This window comes from Misgurnus anguillicaudatus, chromosome 12, assembly GCF_027580225.2.
Source record: "Misgurnus anguillicaudatus chromosome 12, ASM2758022v2, whole genome shotgun sequence".
Lineage (NCBI taxonomy): Eukaryota > Metazoa > Chordata > Actinopteri > Cypriniformes > Cobitidae > Misgurnus > Misgurnus anguillicaudatus.
In genome coordinates, this window is record NC_073348.2 from 25350555 (window position 1) to 25369122 (window position 18568).

Below are 18568 nucleotides of genomic sequence, written 5' to 3' on the forward strand. Positions count from 1 at the left end.
GGTGTAGAAGAAACACTAATTCTAAACTGAAAAGATAAACACAAAACCCATCGATAACCACTTTAAATATTTATTAACAACAGCAGTAAATACTGTCAAGATATGTACATTAATTTTACTGTCATGCAGATGTATTTTATAAGCTAAATGGTTTCTGATAAAAGTGATTTAAGACCTTTAATGACAAATGTCGGGAGGGCATTATTGTTACATTAAAATGATGCGCGAACCTCTCGATGGCGGGTTTCTTTTGATTTCGTGTGCATTCAGATATGCGCTGAATTTCTCTTCGCTCTTGCCCTGAGAGTTTGCACGCAATTTATATCTAATCAATCACTTCCATGCAATTGTTTTATCTTTCCTGAAGTGTGTATGCGCTCAGACTGCGTCCTCTTGTGCATTCGCAAATCCACCAGCTCTTGCGCGCTCTCTGGAAGGTGACGCTTTGGTCCGCAACGCCCCGCTGATCGCGTGCGCGTCTCTCAACAGATCTCTGTGCGTTGCTCTGGGTGCAGAATGCTCATGGAAGTTGTAGTTTCCCAGTGTCGCATTGCGTATTGTTTATCATTTCGCATAACTTTTAAGAAAACAGACCCGCCTTACGGCCGAAATCTTACCCGCGTTTGGCGGTGTTAATGTCAAGCCCTGGTCATAATACCATAAATTCAAATATTATAATTCACTTACTGCCAGCAAAAATGAGCCTTGGTTTGTGCTCTCTGGAAGAGAAAAGCCCACTTGCATATCGTTGTTCAGCTCGTCTTTTTTTGTCTGTAATTTACAACTTTCGGCGGGGCAAAAGATCACGTTGCTGTGCACGAAACAGCTCGAATGCACACCAAAAATTACCACTTTACCAGTGCTTTTGTAAGTGGCGACAACGATCTGTGAACTATTGTGTTAACGACTGTGTAGCTGCTTTGTTTGTTGCTGGAGGACGCGTGCTTTACAAAAACGGTGCTGTACTAAAAGGTAAATTATAGTTCGCCTCAAATTTTTTTTATTTGTGTATTTATTTAATGTGTATTATTTCTTCCCCAAGCTCATAAAATACATTTGGGTCGCACATAAATTGGCAGGGTCGGTCGGAAACCGGAACCAAACAAATTTTTTTTTAGGCCTTAATCTAAACCCTGTCCGGGAAACTGCCCCTAAATTCAACTGATTATTATCCAATAATTGATTGTCACAGTCAGTATCATATCAGACTGAAAACAATACTGAAGATCTAATGATGATCTGTTGTTTCAGATTCTGGGCATCTGTAGAACCCAACAGTTATGCTGGTGGTGATGAAGACTGTGCTCTGTTTGAGTCAACAGGTTGGGCTGATTATCCATGTAGTCATACTTTTAAATGGATTTGTGAGAAAAAGATTTTAAAATGAGTTGTTAAATGAGATATATGTTAATTCAGTAAACTTGGAATCATTTTAGACTTTCCAAGTAGTCTTAAAATCAAATGTTCCTCCCACATTCCAAAAAAACATGCAAGTTAGGTTAATTGGAGATGTCAAATTGGCCTTCCCTGACGTGTGGATACACTCTAAAAAATGGTGCTAAATAGTACCAAAAGCTCAAATCATAGGAGAACCATTTTGGTGATACAGAGCACCCATATAGCACCTCTGTAGAACCATAAGTGACGCTAAAGCATGACTATACTGTAGCACCTCTTATGGTTCAACAAAGCACAATATAATGCTACACAGGTTCTACGACTAAAAATGGTTCTCCTATGATTTCGAGCCAGTGAACCACTTTTAGTACTATTTACTGTAGATGTGTGGATTGATTTGTGTCTGTGTGTGTATGTGTAGATGAACTTGTGTGGATTAACTTGTGTGCGTATAGATAAACGTGTGTGGATTAACTTGTGTGTACAGATAAACTTGTTTGAATTAACTTGTGTATGGATTAACTGGTTCTTGGGAATAATATAGCCATATATGCAAGAATGGCGTTAAGAATTAATACATAAATAGAATGTTATTTTTTACAGCAAAACTTCTGTTTAATCATTTCAATCTTGTTATTATGCAAAAAATGTTAACACAATATCTTGTAAAAATAAAGCTTTCCTGTAAATTGATTTAATTGTATTTATTTGTGTGTGTGTTTGATATTGTGCACAATGTGATTAAAATAAGGAATAGGCCTATGTTGTGATCATTGCTGTGCAGGCTGTAGTTTAAACAGTATTACACAACAGTTCTTTCTGGTTCTTAAATCTGATTGGCTGAGAGCTTTTTCCAGCTATGCAATATTCCACTCACACATATTGATCGCTTAAGGTTGAACACACAACATACTGGCATATCAATTGTATTTATGTGGGTGCTTAACAATTTCCATGGGTCCTCAAGGCCCAGAGAAGCCCCGGGTACACCATGGCTATGCTTAATGTTAGAGTCTGTCAGCTCATGAACACCACAGATATGTCTGCAGCATAGCTCTCCTGACACATGCCTGTCAATTCACACAAATATCACAGATATAAAATTACATGAATCTAAAGCTTGCTTTATTGCTGCTAAACTGTTTGTGTACAGTTACTTTTCTTGTACTTGTTAGATGTCACATGATCTCAAATTTCACACATTAACTACAGATGGCATCACTGGGTGGTTTTTACTGCTATTACAACAGAACTCTAATTTGTTTTTCCCCATCAAGGTCATTTAATAGACTGGTTAAATGTCATATAAAGCATAGCATATTCTTTTCACATGTTAAGTTATGGTGCTCACATAGAAAACGTTGAGTCTTATCACTTTTTTACACTCTCACACAGATCTTGGTCTTTACACTTTGCCCTGAGATCATTTCCGTTTCCTTGCATCATTCTGATGAGTGTAAAAACAGAAGACAGAGAAGAGCAGATACATACACAGGAAGAACTTTAGCACATATTCACTGTGTTTGAGGGTAAAAGGGCTGCAATGTCTGACGATATTTATCACAATGTGCTCAAGACTGAGATTCAGGGAACGGACAGAGAGGAGATGATGGTGGACATCTATGAGAGTGGAGACGACTTACAGACACAGACAGACTCCAATACAAACAAACAACAACCAATTCAGTCTACAGGTAATGACTTTCATTTATTGTGCTAAAAACAAATAAAACAATGACAAAATTCTGTCATCTGTCATCTTCAGGAAGTGAGCGTGTGATGAAGATAAGTTACAGATCAGTTACAGTGTGTTTGGTGCTGCTGTGTGTTCTTCTACTGACTGCAGTCATAGTGCTGTGTGTCCTCATCAATACAAACAATCAACAGTTTAACATCAAGACCAAAAACATCACTGAAGAGAGAGATGAATTAATTGCCAAGTACAATAATATCACTAAACTAAGTGAACAGTTGAATCAGAAGATAAATGGACTGTGGACACATCTTTATGGTAATGTTGAAGTACAACTAAAACACAAATATAAAAAAGTGAAAAGGTGCAGTTAATAGATTTCTTTCAAACACTATATTAGCCTATAAGTTGTGTCTTTCAGTGTGGTTAGAAAAAATACTGTAGAAGCTGAATTGTTTGTGTTTACAGATGGATGGATTTACTCTCAGTCCAGTTTGTACCTTATTTCATCTGAGGAGAAGAGCTGGACTGAGAGCAGAATAGACTGTAGAGAGAGAGGAGCAGATCTGATCATCATTAACAACAAAGAGGAACAAGTAAGTGAAACAAGTTCTGTATCTGCTGTTGCTGTTGATTTAGGAGGCCAGTCAAAAACTGTTATAAGTTATAAAATAAATGTGATTTCATCATCTCAGGATTTTATTAAGAAGAAAGGTGGTAACGACAAACTCTGGATTGGTTTGTCTGACAGTGATGAGGAGGGCAGATGGAAATGGGTTGATGGCAGCACACTGACCTCTAGGTGAGAAATCACTAAATGTAACTGATAAGTATCCAATAAATGATTGTCACAGTGAGTATCATATCACACAGAAAACAACACTGAAGATCTAATGATGATCTGTTGTTTCAGCTTCTGGGGGTATAATGGTGAACCCAATGGTGGTACAAAAGAGAACTGTGTTAAGTTACAGTCATCAGTGTGGTATGATGTCTCATGTAATACGGCTCTAAAATGGATTTGTGAGAGAAGAAGAGATGAATTATGAATAACACAGTATAACAAGTCCCATACCTTGTGATACCTTGTAAAATACTAGAACAGTTAAGGATACTGTTGTGCCAAGATTTCTACCGTGAAAATGTTAATCCATGAAAAGGACAAGGATGCTGTCATCTTAATTGTGATTGGCCAAAAGTCCAAAAAAGAAGAAAATAGATTCTAATTGGCCAAAAGTAAAGTTTTATGGGAAAGACAGCTCAATATTACTGGTCTCAGTCTCATCTCACTCCAGTCTATCCATTATCAATTCTTGTGATGTTTACTGTGCTTGCCGAACTACAACCCCTTTCCCCCACCAAAACAAAAAATATTTTCAGACCTACACAATTTACATAAATGATATATTTGAATTCCAAAAGGCGAATTTCACTGAAAACCAGCTTGTTTCCAGGAAACAGACCAGAACAATGCAGGAAACTAGAACAGACCTGTAATGCAATTTTTGTGACACTGGTTGTGCAGTATGTCACAATCAAAGATGATTTTGACATCTGTGAGTTACTGTATCCTGCTTACATAACGTCCAATTGCATCTTTATCTCACATCAGTTATTTTCCATCTCCAAATGTGCTGGTTCTGAAACTGATGGTTTGTTCATGTTTGATTAGGTGACCGTTCCTTGCGTAACTTATGTCTTTTTCTGTTTTCTTGTTGTTTGTATGCAAGTGTTTTGTTTAGGTAGATGTAATGTGTTTTCTAGTAGTTTAGTTTAATAAACCCTTGTTTGTATTCACTCATGATTGTGTTTGCTGTTTACAAATTTATGTCACGTTAACTGTCCAATCTTGTTACACAATTTGTGTAGCACTGCGCAGAATCCGTTGCGTAATCTGTGTAATTTGCATACATGCAACACTTTATACGCAGCTCTGAACTTCTCTTCTACTTACAGGGTATCACATGATCACACACTCTTAGAAAAATGATACAAATGTTTTAACGTTTAAACCTTCTAAAAAAAGTCCTAATATTTACCATTTTGGTACATGATTACCACTTTGCACTTTTTTATGTAGAAAAGTGTAATTTTAAAAAAGGTACTACCCCAGTGACAACTTTTGTACCTTCTTGTACCTTTTTTTCTGAGAGTGTAGATCACATATTGACCACATACAGTATGGTTGTTGTACTGTACCTGCTATTAAAACCGTTAAACCAATGAAATATACAGTATAGCAATGCAGCAAACTAAAACAGGTCCTTAATGTTTGTCATGTACAGTTTGATTTGGTGTGACTTTAAAGGCGCCAAGAGATAAAAAAAAGCTTTACACCCCACCTTAAACCTCAAATTGTTGTTTCAGTTGCAAATGCATGTTTGCTAATGGCACAGAGATGCACTTTACACATTATAGCTAAAATCTAAACTACTTTTTTTATCTTAATGGTCACATGATTTTGGACTTGACACATTCTTAACACATTGATCTCAGATCAGTTCCGTTCGCACAGTGTGGCAAGCAACAATCCTAAAGGACAATTTAAAATAGCACAGTGTACATCGGGCATTAAGCTAACTATACACAGAGATACATGTCACACACAGAGTAAACAGATCTTGTCTTCACACATTGGTCTCAGATCAGTTCCGTTTCCTAGCGTCATTCTCATCAGTGTAAAAACAGAAGACAGAGAAAGACACAGGAAGAACTTTTTTCTTTAGCACATTTGCATTGTATTAGAGTGTAGAAGAGCTGCAATGTCTGATGATATTTATCACAATGTGCTCAATACTGAGATTCAGGGAACAGACAGAGAGGAGATGATGGTGGACATCTATGAGAGTGGAGACGACTTACGGACACAGACAGACTCCAATACAAACAGACAACAACCAATTCAGTCTACAGGAAGTGAGTGTGCGAGGATGAAAAGTTACAGATCAGTTACAGTGTGTTTGGTGCTGCTGTGTGTTCTTCTACTGACTGCAGTCATAGTGCTGTGTGTCCTCATCAAAAACTTTACTAAAGAGAGAGACCAGCTACTAACCAAATACACCAACATCACAGAAGAGAGAGATTATTTAATAGCCAAGTACAATAATATCACTAAACTAAGTGAGCAATGGATTCAGAAGATAAATACACTGCGGACAGGTCTTTGTGTTAAGTTTGACTACAACTAAAAACTTCAAACACTACTAGCCTCTATGTTTTGTCATTCACTGTGGTCAGAGTAAAGATTTACTGTAGCAGCTGAACTGTTTGTGTTCACAGATGGATGGATTTACTATCAATTCAGTTTTTACTACATTTCATCTGAGGAGAAGAACTGGAATGACAGCAGAAGATACTGTAGAGATAGAGGAGCAGATCTGATCATCATTAACAACAAAGAGGAACAAGTGAGTAAAACTAGTTTTGTAGTTCAGTTAAACAAATACTGCAGTCTTTTATAATACAAATGTGTTATTTTATATTCTCAGGATTTCATTGAGAAAAACGATGGTGATGACAAAATCTGGATTGGTCTAACTGACAGTGATGAGAAGGGCAATTGGAAATGGGTTGATGGCAGCACACTGAACTCTAGGTGAGAAATCACTAAATTGAACTGATTATTATCCAATAAATGATTCTCACAGTCAGTATCATATCACACAGAAAACAACACTGAAGATCTAATGATGATCTGTTGTTTCAGCTTCTGGAAGTCTGGAGAACCCAATAGATATGGAGGGGATAAAGACTGTGCTGTGTTTGAGTCAACAGGGTGGGCTGATTACCGATGTACTCGTAATTTTAAATGGATTTGTGAGAGAAAGATTTTAAAATGAGTTGTTAAATAAGAAGTTCATTCAGTAAACTTTAAATCATTTTTGACTTTCGAAGAAGTCTTAAAATCAAATGTATATTGTATAAGTCCCAGTGTTAGCATGAATTTACTCCGTTTTCATCCCACAGTCCAAAAACATGCAAGTTAGGTTAACTGGATATGTCAAATTGGCCGACGTATGCATAGATAAACCTGTGTGGATTAATCCGTGTATGTGGAATGACGTTAAGAATAAATATATTGTTTTTCGCACAATATATTCTAATAAATAAAACTTTCAGTAAAGTTGATTGTATTTAATGTAAAACATTTTTTTGCTTACTTACATTTTTTGTTTAATCAACAACCCATCTCTAGTCAAGATAATTAATAGTAAGTTGAAATTACTTGTAAATCTTAGTTGATTAAATGCTGGGTTACGTTGACAAGTCCTCAGCCTTTTTTTAGTTCATATTTGGGCTACTGTTTAGACTGTCTCCGTTGGTTGTTTTTTCCTGCAGGTTAAAGATTAAAGGATTTCGTTCATTAGTATATGTATTTGGACTGTGAATACTCATTGGGATGTTTTTGGGCTAGTTTTGAATGTCCATTTGGCTGGCTGTGCGCTTGTGCAGATGTTTGGTTTGGATTATATAGAATGTACACGTAAACGAACATTTTAATCAGATTGTAATGTTTAGTATGCATGTAAACAGTATTGTTGTAACCTTAAATCGTATTAAATTCAGTCAGATTGACAAAATTTGGTAACACTTTATTTCGATAGTCCACTTTAGACATTTTACTAATTATAAGTAACTTTGCAACTACTTTTCAACTAGCAATCTTTAGAGAATTAGTAAACTGTCTACTTAATATCTACTAACACTTTATTGCGATGATATCTCAACAGACATTCAACTGTCTATAAGTTTCTTTGAAGGTGCATGTCAACTTATTCCACTAACCCAAACCTCTTCCCTAACCCTTACAGTCTACTAATACTATAATGACAATTAGTTGACGTATTTGCAAATTATTGAAAGTTAGTTGACATGTGGTTGCATAGTTATTTATAGTTAGTAGAATGTCTAAAGTGGACTGTCAAAATAAAGTGTAACCCAACATTTTGTGCGTGTAAACAAAGCCAATGTGATTAACATAAGGAGTAGGCCTACAACTATGTTGTGCAGGCTGTAGTTTACACATTATTATACAACAGTTCTTTCTGGTTCTCGAATCTGATTGGCTGAGAGCCTTTTCTAGCCATGCGTAATTCCACTTACACATTCAAAGACAAATGCTCTTGACTTACTCTCGTGGTACTTTAATGCAGTAGGGGGAACGCTCTGTGCAGCGCCGCATGAGGTTGAACACATGAACATACAACATATTGAAATATAATGTGTATTTCTACCGTGCTTAACAATTTCCGTGTGTGCTCAAACCCCCGAGCACCCCGGCTACGGTTAATGTGAAAGTCTGTCAGCTCATGAACAGCACAGATCACTTTATGTGTCTGCAGCAGACCTCTCCTGACACATGCACACAAATATCACAAATATAAAGTTACATGAATGATCATACAATAAATATATCATAGGTAATCTAAATATTGTTTAACTGCTTATAAACTGTTTTTGAACATGCAACACTTCACAAGCTACTTTTCTTGTACTTGTTAGATGTCACATGATCACAAATTTCACACACTGACCACAGATGGCATCATTGGTTGTTTTTTACCATTATTACAACAGAACTCTGATTCTGTTTTTTCCCATCACGGTCGTTGAAATGTTACATATCATAAAAATTTAGCACATGCTATTGACATGTTAAGTTATGGTACTCACATAGCAAAAGTTGATTCAAGTGTGAACACATTTTTATTCTGCCTATCATTAGTTTTGTTTAGCTTTGGCCAAAAATGGGTCTACTTTAAAATACTTTTACTGTTGAATATTAATCTGTAGGTTTAACTGTGACTAAACAATGAGGTGTTGTATAACATTGCTCTGTTTGTGTGAGCTCAACCAATGGCCAGAGTCTACAGTGCAACTACACTATCTGTATTTGTACATGAGAAAAGACTTCAAGAAAGCTTTTTGAAAACATAATATTTTGCAACTGCATGTGATGCTAAATACACCCTAGTACTTATAGAGTAAACAGATCTTGGTCTTCACACATTGGTCTCAGATCAGTTCCGTTTCCTTGCATCATTCTCATCAGTGTAATAACAGAAAACAGAGAAGAGCAGAGAAAAACACAGGAAGAACTTTTATCTTTAGCACATATTCACTGTGTTAAGAGTGTAGAAGAGCTGCAATGTCTGATGATATTTATCACAATGTGCTCAATACTGAGATTCAGGGAACAGACAGAGTGGAGATGATGGTGGACATCTATGAGAGTGGAGATGACTTACGGACACAGACAGACTCCAATACAAACAAACAACAACCACTTCAGTCTACAGGAAGTGACTTTCATTTATTTGCCTTAAAATAATAATAATAATAATAATAATAAAACATGAAACATTTCTGTCATCTTCAGGAAGTGAGCGTGTGAGAAAGAGAAGTTACAGATCAGTTGCAGTGTGTTTGGTGCTGCTGTGTGTTCTTCTACTGACTGCAGTCATAGTGCTGTGTGTCCTGATCAAAAACTTTACTATAGAGAGAGACCAGCTACAAACCAAATACACCAACATCACAAAAGAGAGAGATGAATTATTAGCCAAGTACAATAATATCACTAAACTAGGTGAACAATGGATTCAGAAGATAAATAAACTGTGGACAGGTAAGTATAACTACAATTAAAAACTTCAAACACTACTAGCTCCTATGTTGTGTCATTCAGTGTGGTCAGAGTAAAGATTTACTGTAGTAGCTAAACTGTTTCTATTAACAGATGGACAGATTTACTATCAATTCAGTTTGTACTACATTTCGTCTGAGAAGAAGAACTGGACTGAGAGCAGAAAATACTGTAGAGAGAGAGGAGCAGATCTGATCATCATTAACAACAAAGAGGAACAAGTAAATAAACAAAGTTGTTCTGCTGTTGGTGATAGGAGATAGATTAAAAACTGCTATAAACTATAATGTGCTGTGGTTTCATCTTCTCAGAATTTTATTCAGAAGATTATTGGTGCGGACGGACACTGGATTGGTTTGTCTGACAGTGATGAGGAGGGCAAATGGAAATGGGTTGATAACAGCACACTGAGCTATAGGTGAGAAATCACTAAATGTAATTATTGATTATTATCCAATAAATGATTCTCACAGTCAGTATCATATCACCCAGAAACAACACTGAAGATCTAATAATGATCTGTTGTTTCAGCTTCTGGGCGTCTAAAGAACCCAATGGTAAAAGAGACGAGAACTGTGTTGAGTCTTATTCATCAGGGTGGAATGATTTTTCATGTAATACTGCTCGAAAATGGATTTGTGAGAAATAATTAATTTTAAATTACACAGTATAAAAAGCTTGCAACAGATATGTATTTATTTTGTCGTCCTAACTGCTATAAAATGGACAAAATAAAAAAAAAACTAAACAGAACAATGCAGGAAACTACAACAGACCTGAATTTGATGATTTTGACATCTGTGAGTTCTGTATCCTGCTTACATAACGTCCAATTGCGTCAGTTATTTTCGATCTGCTCGACTATACAGTATGTATATTATATTGGATTTCTGTCAATAGATCTTTCAAAAAAAGTACACACTGCACCTTTAAGCACAGAACGCCTTTAAATTAAGGTGCTGGTTCTAAACTGATGGTTCGTTTATGTTTGATTAACTAACCGCCTCTTGCTTAACCTATTACTTTTTCTGTTTTATTGTTGTTTGTATGCATGTGTTTTGTTTAGTTAGATGTAATGTGTTTTCTAGTAGTTTAGTTTAATAAACCCTTGTTTGTATTCACTCATGATTGTGTTTGCTTTTCACAAATTTATGTCACATTAACGGAAAAGGGAGTCGGGCCGAGTACCAAAACACTTGTAGCCAATCACCAGTAAGGGGCGTGTCTACTAACCGACATCGTTACCTGGGTTGCGTATGTGGGGCGGGTCTATCAAAAGAAGGTCCAGATTCTATTGGGGTAGGGGCGTGTTTGTTTAGGCGATTTCAAATGTCAACACTGGCTTTCAGAGATCATGCACCCCACCTTTAAACCTCAAATTGTTGTTTCAGTTGCAAATGCATATTTGTTAATGGCACAGAGATGCACTTTTTCATCTTAATGGTCACATGATTCTGGACTTGACACATTCTTGACACATTGATCTCAGATCAGTTCTGTCTGCTGTGTCAGTTTAAGAAGCGTTAAAACAGAATTATAAAGAAGAGAAGATTAGAGCAGAGCAGCAACATTAGCACATGCTCATGATGTTTGACTGTAAAATATCCGAAATGTCTTATGTTATTTATCACAATGTGTTCAAGACTGAGATTCAAGGACTAGACAAAGAGAAAGTGAAGATGATGGTGGACATCTATGAGAGTGGAGATGACTTTAGGACACATGATTCAATACAAACACACCACAACTTCAGTCTACAGGTAATGACTTTCATTACATTGCTAAACGAAATAAGTAAGGATATGCAATGCTTAACAAGTCTGTAATCTTTAGGAAGTTGTAACTGTTCCTAAATGTTTGCTTTAGTATACAAAATGCTGACTATATTTTGCAAACTGCGGGCTGTGGGGAAGTCTTACTTTTTGCCTGTGTCCAGATTAGGGAAGTTGCTGTCTCATCCGCTCACTTTTTGTATTTTACTTTCACTTTGTTTTGGCCGCAAATGTGGTTATGTTATTCCCTCATGTATGAAAAGGCACGCTGCATGTACTCCTCCTTTATTAACACACAATGGATTTAGATGGATTTCCCCACATGAGTCACGGTATGAGAAACAGGGAAAAAATTTGAGCAAACATTTTTGTAACATTAAGTACACCCCAGGGAACATAATACAATAATAACTGTACGTTCACACCCCCGCAGACTTGAGCTTCCAAAGAGGCTCAGGCCGCCCGGTCAAGGACGCTTGTCAAAAAGTACGGGGAAGCTTGTTGATGCTTTGGCCGCTATGAAGTCTGTTTTTTTTTTTGAACTAATGTTTTGGTAGAAATGAAAGTTTACATCGTATGTTTCCCCAAAGAATGTATAGGTTATATTCCGATTGGTTGCTGGTGTTTTGCCGCTGCTTGCCGCTGAACCGCGTCTTAGCTCATTACCATAAAGTTGAGCTTCTTTTAACTTTCTGATTGACGCTCTGGTCGCCCAAAACGCAGCGCGTTTTGACGCTGGATTTGACGCTCCTTGCAGCTGAGAGAGGACAGCTTCCATTGTAAATGAATGACTTCCAGTAACTTTGGAAGTTCAAGTCTGCGGCTCCTTTAAAGAGCTCTAAACAATTTTTGTTCACATTCATCCCATCACACAGAGGAACCTAAGATAAGTTTCATTTCCTTGTGTTATTATAACAGTTTTAAAAAGCAGAAAAAAAACAAACTCATCAGCCAACTTACAAGGAACTACACAAGAAGAACATTCAACATTTGTTCAAGTTACTTATGTTTGACGGACAAAGATCTGATATGTCTTATGCTATCTATCACAATCTGTTCAAGACTGAGAATCAGGGAATGGACAAAGAGGGAGGAGAGATGCTGGAAGAGATCTTCGAGGGTGAAGATGACTACAGGACACAGACAGACTCCAATACAAACAGACAACTACCATTTCAGTTTGCGGGTAAAAACTTTTGCTTTATTGCTGTAAAACTGAAGTAAAAAATAATGATATAAAACCCTAAATTTAATGTCTGTCATCTTCAGGACGTTATGTGAGGATAAGAAGTTACAGATCAGTTACAGTGTGTTTGGTGCTGCTGTGTGTTCTTCTACTGACTGCAGTCATAGTGCTGTGTGTCCTCATCAATACAAACAATCAACAGTGTCACATCGAGACCAAAAACATCACAGAAGAGAGAGACGAAATAATAGCCAAGTACAATAATATCACTAAACTAAGTGAACAGCTGAATCAGGAGAAAATTGAATTGTGGACACATCTTCAAGGTAATGTTAACTACAACATAACAACACAAAAAATCTATAATAGTAGATAATAGTAGTAAATACATTTAAAAAAATTAATGTTTGTGTTAACAGCTGGATGGATTTATTATCAATCCAGTTTGTACTACAGTTCATCTGAGCAGAAGAACTGGACTGATAGCAGAAGATACTGTAAAGAGAGAGGAGCAGATCTGACCATCATTAACAACAAAGAGGAACAAGTCAGTCATATTAGTAATGGCTCAGTAATTTGTTTTGAAAAGTGGGTAAATCACTATAATGTGCCCGTTGTAAAATATAAGGAAAGCATTTACAACGACATTATTAAATAATTAGCAAATCATGAACAGCCCCAAATACTATGCACTGCATTCAATTCAATTCACAATACTGTAACCAGGTGTTGAATTGGGCCAGGGCGCTGTGGCTCATTGGCTTAGCGGGTAGCACTTATCCACAGTTCGAGCATGGCTAGGTCAGGTGGCTTTTTTGTGTGGAGTTTGCATGTTCTCCCTGTGTCGGTGTGGGTTTACTCCGGGTACTCCGTTTTTTCCCACAGGCCAAAGACATGCAAATTATGTGAAATGGAGATGCCAAATCGCCCTCCCCCAACATGTGCATAGATCAAATGTAAATTAACCTGTGTGTTCTCACCATGAATATGGCCATAGATGCTGGAATGGCATTTATAATAAATAGATTAATAAATAAATAGATTGGGCAGGGCTGTCGGGAAGGAAGATACATTCATGAAGGTTTCCTAGGGCAAGCAGATTTTTGTGAAGGGGAAGTGAAAGAGAATTTTACTTGCCCAACTGGACAAGTGGTCTGACTAAAGTCAATAACAAAATTATCTAGGAAGTCACCCAAACACGAGAATGGTTTAGATTTTTTTTACTTTTAGTGTAAATGGTGACTGATAGTTTTGCAGACAACCTACATGAACCACTGACCCACTGCCGCCCGCATTTCATACAACAGTTTAATAAACAGTTTATAAGTAACTTTACGTTTTAGGTGCAATATTAGCTGTTTTTGTCCAGCAGCTAAAACAGAACTACAGCGCATCTCGCAGCAACACTCAGCAGGTTGAGTTAAGGATTCAGAAACACATGTGTTATTCTTAAAAGAATCAGCTGTGAAAGACTCAATAGGCGATTTCCAAATGGAAGTGAGCATCTCTATGCCATCCTCGGTTTGGGTGGCAGAGCCCTTGAAGTGAGCTCTTTGAAGGGTGTAGAGGATTTATGTTCTCATGTATGTGTTTGAATCTCCATTGGCGAAGTGACTGACGGACTAATGTTGCCTTGATAATTGTAAATTTTATGTTTGTTTTTAGGATTTCATTAGCGGAAAGTCCGGTACAGACAACATCTGGATTGGTTTGTCTGATATTGAAGTGGAGGGCAGATGGAAATGGGTTGATGGCAGCACATTGACCACAAGGTGAGAAATCACTAACTGATTATTATCCATTAAATGAAACTCACAGTCAGTATCATATCATACAAAAACACTGAAGATTAAATGATGATTTGTTGTTTCAGCTTCTGGAAGGTTACACAGCCTCAAGGAGTAGAAGATGAAAACTGTGTTGTTAATCATTTATCTGTGTGGTCTGATTATTTTTGTTATGCAGCATTTAAATTCATTTGTGAGACAAAACGTTTAAATTGATCATCACAACAATCCTTTCTTACTTGGAAGATTTAAAGATATAGATAGATCTTTCTGACCTGAACACCAAAATGTTTTTTTTTTTTCATTTCAATGTTCATTTTTGTCTAACAACTTATGTTATACAGCAATGTGCTGTTTAAAGGGCACATATTATGCAAAATCCACTTTTACAGTGTTTGGACATAATCGTGTGTTGGCAGTGTGTGAACACAACAACCCAACAATGAAAAAATCCACTCACAAATCCCCATTAAATCAGAGCAATCTCATTAGACATGATGTTTTGATTTACTTGTTAATGTGACGTCACACTAACAAAGCCTCGCCCATGACCACTGACTGACTGACAGACTGACTTACATCTTGTAAAAATGGGCATAATATTGGCCCTTTCAGTTTACAGCTTTGTTATTAACTTGTACTTACACTTTTACTACCTCATTCCCCGCCAGCCATTTTTTTTTAAAGTTGCCCGCCAGCATTTTTTTAATTTTACAAAAGTTTTAAAATGCCTTCCAGGAAAATTTTCTTCTATGAACATATAAATACTGTATATCAAATGAAAGAACAGACCCTCTGCTTTCAAACAAACAAACAAAACGGGAAAACGTTTTTGCTTCAGCTTTTTTATACGTTAGGTATAATAGCGGAATTACAGATTACTGTAAAAACTCGTCAGGAAAGCGTCATTGGCAGAGAAATGTTTTCTCTTAATTGAAGAGATAACTCGTCAATGGCGGGGAAAGAGTTAAATATGTGCTGTAATACTCTTATCAGAATGATTAATCACATAAGTCTTTATTATTCATAATTCTTCTAAATTTTATCCAAATAATCTTTTTATAAAAACATTTACGTAAAAATAAATCTGTGGAAAAGTGATATTTGTATTTAGAAACAAACTGATATAAAATTATTTCATTTATCTTTTGCTTTATTACAGATTGTGTTTTAAAATCACATTGTACCACTGTAAAATTATCTTATTATCTTATATTAAAGGCATTGAGAAAATGAATGTGTTTCCAAGTTATGTATGGCCTGGTCAGTAACAATGCACTGTCACTTTAACTGAGTGTCACAGTGAAAAATGAAATGCCATTGGTTGAGCCAGTGTTGAACTGAAAGTGTGCTTGGTGTCCCTATTTTAAGACCATTATGAGTTCAATGCCACCTCAGATCACTTCATGTGTCTGCACCAGGGCCTTCATGACACATATCAATTTCTACACACATATTGTGACACATATAAAAATTACACAAATAATTGTTTTAATTAATAATAAAACAATATAATAATGTAAATATTATTGAATTGCTGATAACCTGTTTGTGCGTGTGCATCACTTTACAAGCAACCTCTCTGTCACATGATCTCAGATTTCACACATTGACCACAGTTCATTTTGTTTTCCTCCAACTGCTATGAGCACAGATCTCTGATGCTATTTCCTTGGTCTAGGTCAATTAAACAGTAGTCATATAGTTTTGGTTAGGTTTAAGCAAAAAGATGTCTAACTGTACTGAAAATGGTATTATCAAATAAAAAAGATTCAAGATTAATCTGCAGGTTTAACTGTAAGCAAACTGTTTGCAGAATGACGGTGACTCTGAGGTGTTTGTATAACATTGATCTGTTTGTTTGATCTCAACCAATGGCCAGAGTCTGCAATGAGACTGATCTGTATCTGTACATGAGAGAAAACTCAAGAAATCTTTATGAAAACATAATTTTTTAATTTTATGTTATGCTAACCGGCCCAGAGATACATTACATACTAGTAGTTGCAAATAACAGATCTTGGTCTTCACACTTTGCTATCAGATCAGTTCCGTTTCCTTCCTTCATTCTCATCAGTGTAAAAACAGAAGACAGAGAAGAACAGAGAAACACACAGGAAGAACTTAATCTTAAGCACATATTCACTGTGTGAAGAGTGTACTATAGAAGAGCTGCAATGTCTGATGATATTTATCACAATGTGCTCAATACTGAGATTCAGGGAACGGACAGAATGGAGATGATGGTGGCCATCTATGAGAGTGGAGATAACTTTAGGACCCAGACAGACTCCAATACAAACAAACAACAACCACTTCCATCTACAGGTAATGACTTTCATTTATTGGCCTAAAGACAAAAAAACAAAAATGTATAAAATTCTGTCGTCTGTCATCTTTAGGAAGTGAGCGTGTGGTGATTAGAAGTTACAAATCAGTTACAGTGTGTTTGGTGCTGCTGTGTGTTCTTTTACTGACTGCAGTCATAGTGCTGTGTGTCCTCCTCATCAATACAAACAATCAACAGTGTCAAAACAAAAAACTCACAGAAGAAAGAGACCAGCTACTAACCAACTATACCAATATCATAGAAGAGAGGGATGAATTAAAAGCCAAGTACAATATCATCACTAAGCTAAGTCAACAATGTAATCAGACGATAAATGGACTGTGGACAGGTCTTCATGGTAATGTTGACTAAAAATAAAAAATAAAATAAAATTGAAAGTATGCAGTTAATACAAAAATACTACAAAAAGTTGTAAAGTTCAGTGTGGTCAGAGAAAAGTTTTACTGTAGCAGCTGTACTGTTTGTGTTTACAGATGGATGGATTTACTATCAATCCAGTTTTTACTTCATTTCATCTGAGAAGAAGAGCTGGACTGAGAGCAGAAGTTACTGTATAGAAAAAGGAGCAGATCTGATCATCATTAACAACAAAGAGGAACAAGTGAGTGAAACAAGTTTTGTAGCTGCTCTTGGTTATAGGAGGTCAGTTAATACTGCTAAAAGTTATAAAATAAATGTCCTGTCGTTTCATATTCTCAGGATTTTATTAAGGATTACTTGGTTGAGGACGGACACTGGATTGGTTTGTCTGACAGTGATGTAGAGGGCAGATGGAAATGGGTTGATGGCAGCACACTGACCACTAGGTGAGAAATCACTAAATATTACTGATTATTAACCAATAAATGATTCTCAGTCAGTTTCATATAACACAAAATACAACACTGAAGATCTAATGATGATCTGTTGTTTCAGCTTCTGGGCGTCTGAAGAACCCAATGGTGGAAACATAGAGAACTGTGCTGAGTCTTATTCATCGTTGTGGAATGATTTAGCATGTAAAAACATTAGAAAATGGATTTGTGAGAGACATTAATCTTAAATCTACAATCAATTTGATTGCATTTAATATCAATGTGAGTAACATTGTATGATGTAACTGATACGTTGTGAATTTGCTGTGCAGGTTGTAGTTTATTGTTGTATAAAGAAGCAACTACTATCACAAAATACATGTGTTTGTTACAGTAGTCTCCAAATGTTGTCATATGTAAGTCTATGTTTGCTTGTTTTCTCCTCATGTTTTGCCTTAAGCCCGGAATACACTGCAGGATTTTTGCCCTCCTATAAGACCTTATCACACTGTGCGACATGGATCGTTTAAACTTGGGTACGACAACCATAGACTGTACGTTGATGACACGGAAGCTTCGGCGCCTGAGTCACACGTTGCAGGACGATGCAGGATCGGAAAAACTTCCTTTTTTTGAACCTCTCTCACTGTACCACATAGGACCACCTATGAAGAGCCACAATAATTGTGCAGTATATTCCGGACTTTAGTTCATTATCCTATTCATTATGGTGTTAGTTAGCTCATTCTCTGTTCCACTCGTCATCACCTATGTCTTGTTTAGTTCATCGTTAGTGGTGTATTTACACCCCTGCCTTTGTTCCAGTCCTAAAAATAAATAAATGATGCACTGTCACTGCCAATACAGCTGAAACATTTGTCTTTGCTTATCGTAGTATGTATGCACTTGTTTTAAGTGTCTATGACATGAACATAAAGGGGCGGT

At 36.5% G+C, this 18568-nt stretch overlaps 5 protein-coding genes and 1 long non-coding RNA gene across 10 annotated transcripts in view; 5 read left to right on the top strand and 1 right to left on the bottom strand.

The window, feature by feature from the left end:
- Positions 1 to 18568, bottom strand: part of cadm2a (cell adhesion molecule 2a) — a 670454-nt gene that overhangs the window by 230417 nt on the left and 421469 nt on the right. The gene's annotated exons all lie outside the window — the stretch shown is intronic.
- LOC141369055 (uncharacterized) lies at positions 1250 to 3625 on the top strand. The gene is made up of 3 exons (XR_012372587.1): positions 1250 to 1322; positions 2794 to 3092; positions 3164 to 3625. It is a non-coding gene; the product is annotated as an uncharacterized lncRNA (long non-coding RNA).
- Positions 5854 to 7421, top strand: LOC129447025 (uncharacterized). The gene is made up of 4 exons (XM_073874667.1): positions 5854 to 6188; positions 6336 to 6498; positions 6580 to 6686; positions 6798 to 7421. The coding sequence occupies exons 1-4, from the start codon at positions 5854 to 5856 to the stop codon at positions 6928 to 6930; spliced, it is 738 nt and encodes a 245-aa protein (XP_073730768.1). The 3' UTR covers positions 6931 to 7421.
- Positions 9240 to 11532, top strand: LOC129447023 (uncharacterized). The gene is made up of 5 exons (XM_073874668.1): positions 9240 to 9393; positions 9459 to 9716; positions 9828 to 9955; positions 10046 to 10152; positions 10266 to 11532. The coding sequence occupies exons 1-5, from the start codon at positions 9240 to 9242 to the stop codon at positions 10381 to 10383; spliced, it is 765 nt and encodes a 254-aa protein (XP_073730769.1). The 3' UTR covers positions 10384 to 11532.
- Positions 11564 to 15716, top strand: LOC129447014 (CD209 antigen-like protein C). The gene is made up of 5 exons (XM_073874220.1): positions 11564 to 12692; positions 12776 to 13018; positions 13112 to 13239; positions 14358 to 14464; positions 14566 to 15716. The coding sequence occupies exons 1-5, from the start codon at positions 12512 to 12514 to the stop codon at positions 14693 to 14695; spliced, it is 789 nt and encodes a 262-aa protein (XP_073730321.1). The 5' UTR covers positions 11564 to 12511; the 3' UTR covers positions 14696 to 15716.
- On the top strand, positions 15999 to 17865 carry LOC141369100 (CD209 antigen-like protein C). The gene is made up of 5 exons (XM_073874669.1): positions 15999 to 16807; positions 16882 to 17118; positions 17303 to 17430; positions 17529 to 17635; positions 17745 to 17865. The coding sequence occupies exons 1-5, from the start codon at positions 16657 to 16659 to the stop codon at positions 17863 to 17865; spliced, it is 744 nt and encodes a 247-aa protein (XP_073730770.1). The 5' UTR covers positions 15999 to 16656.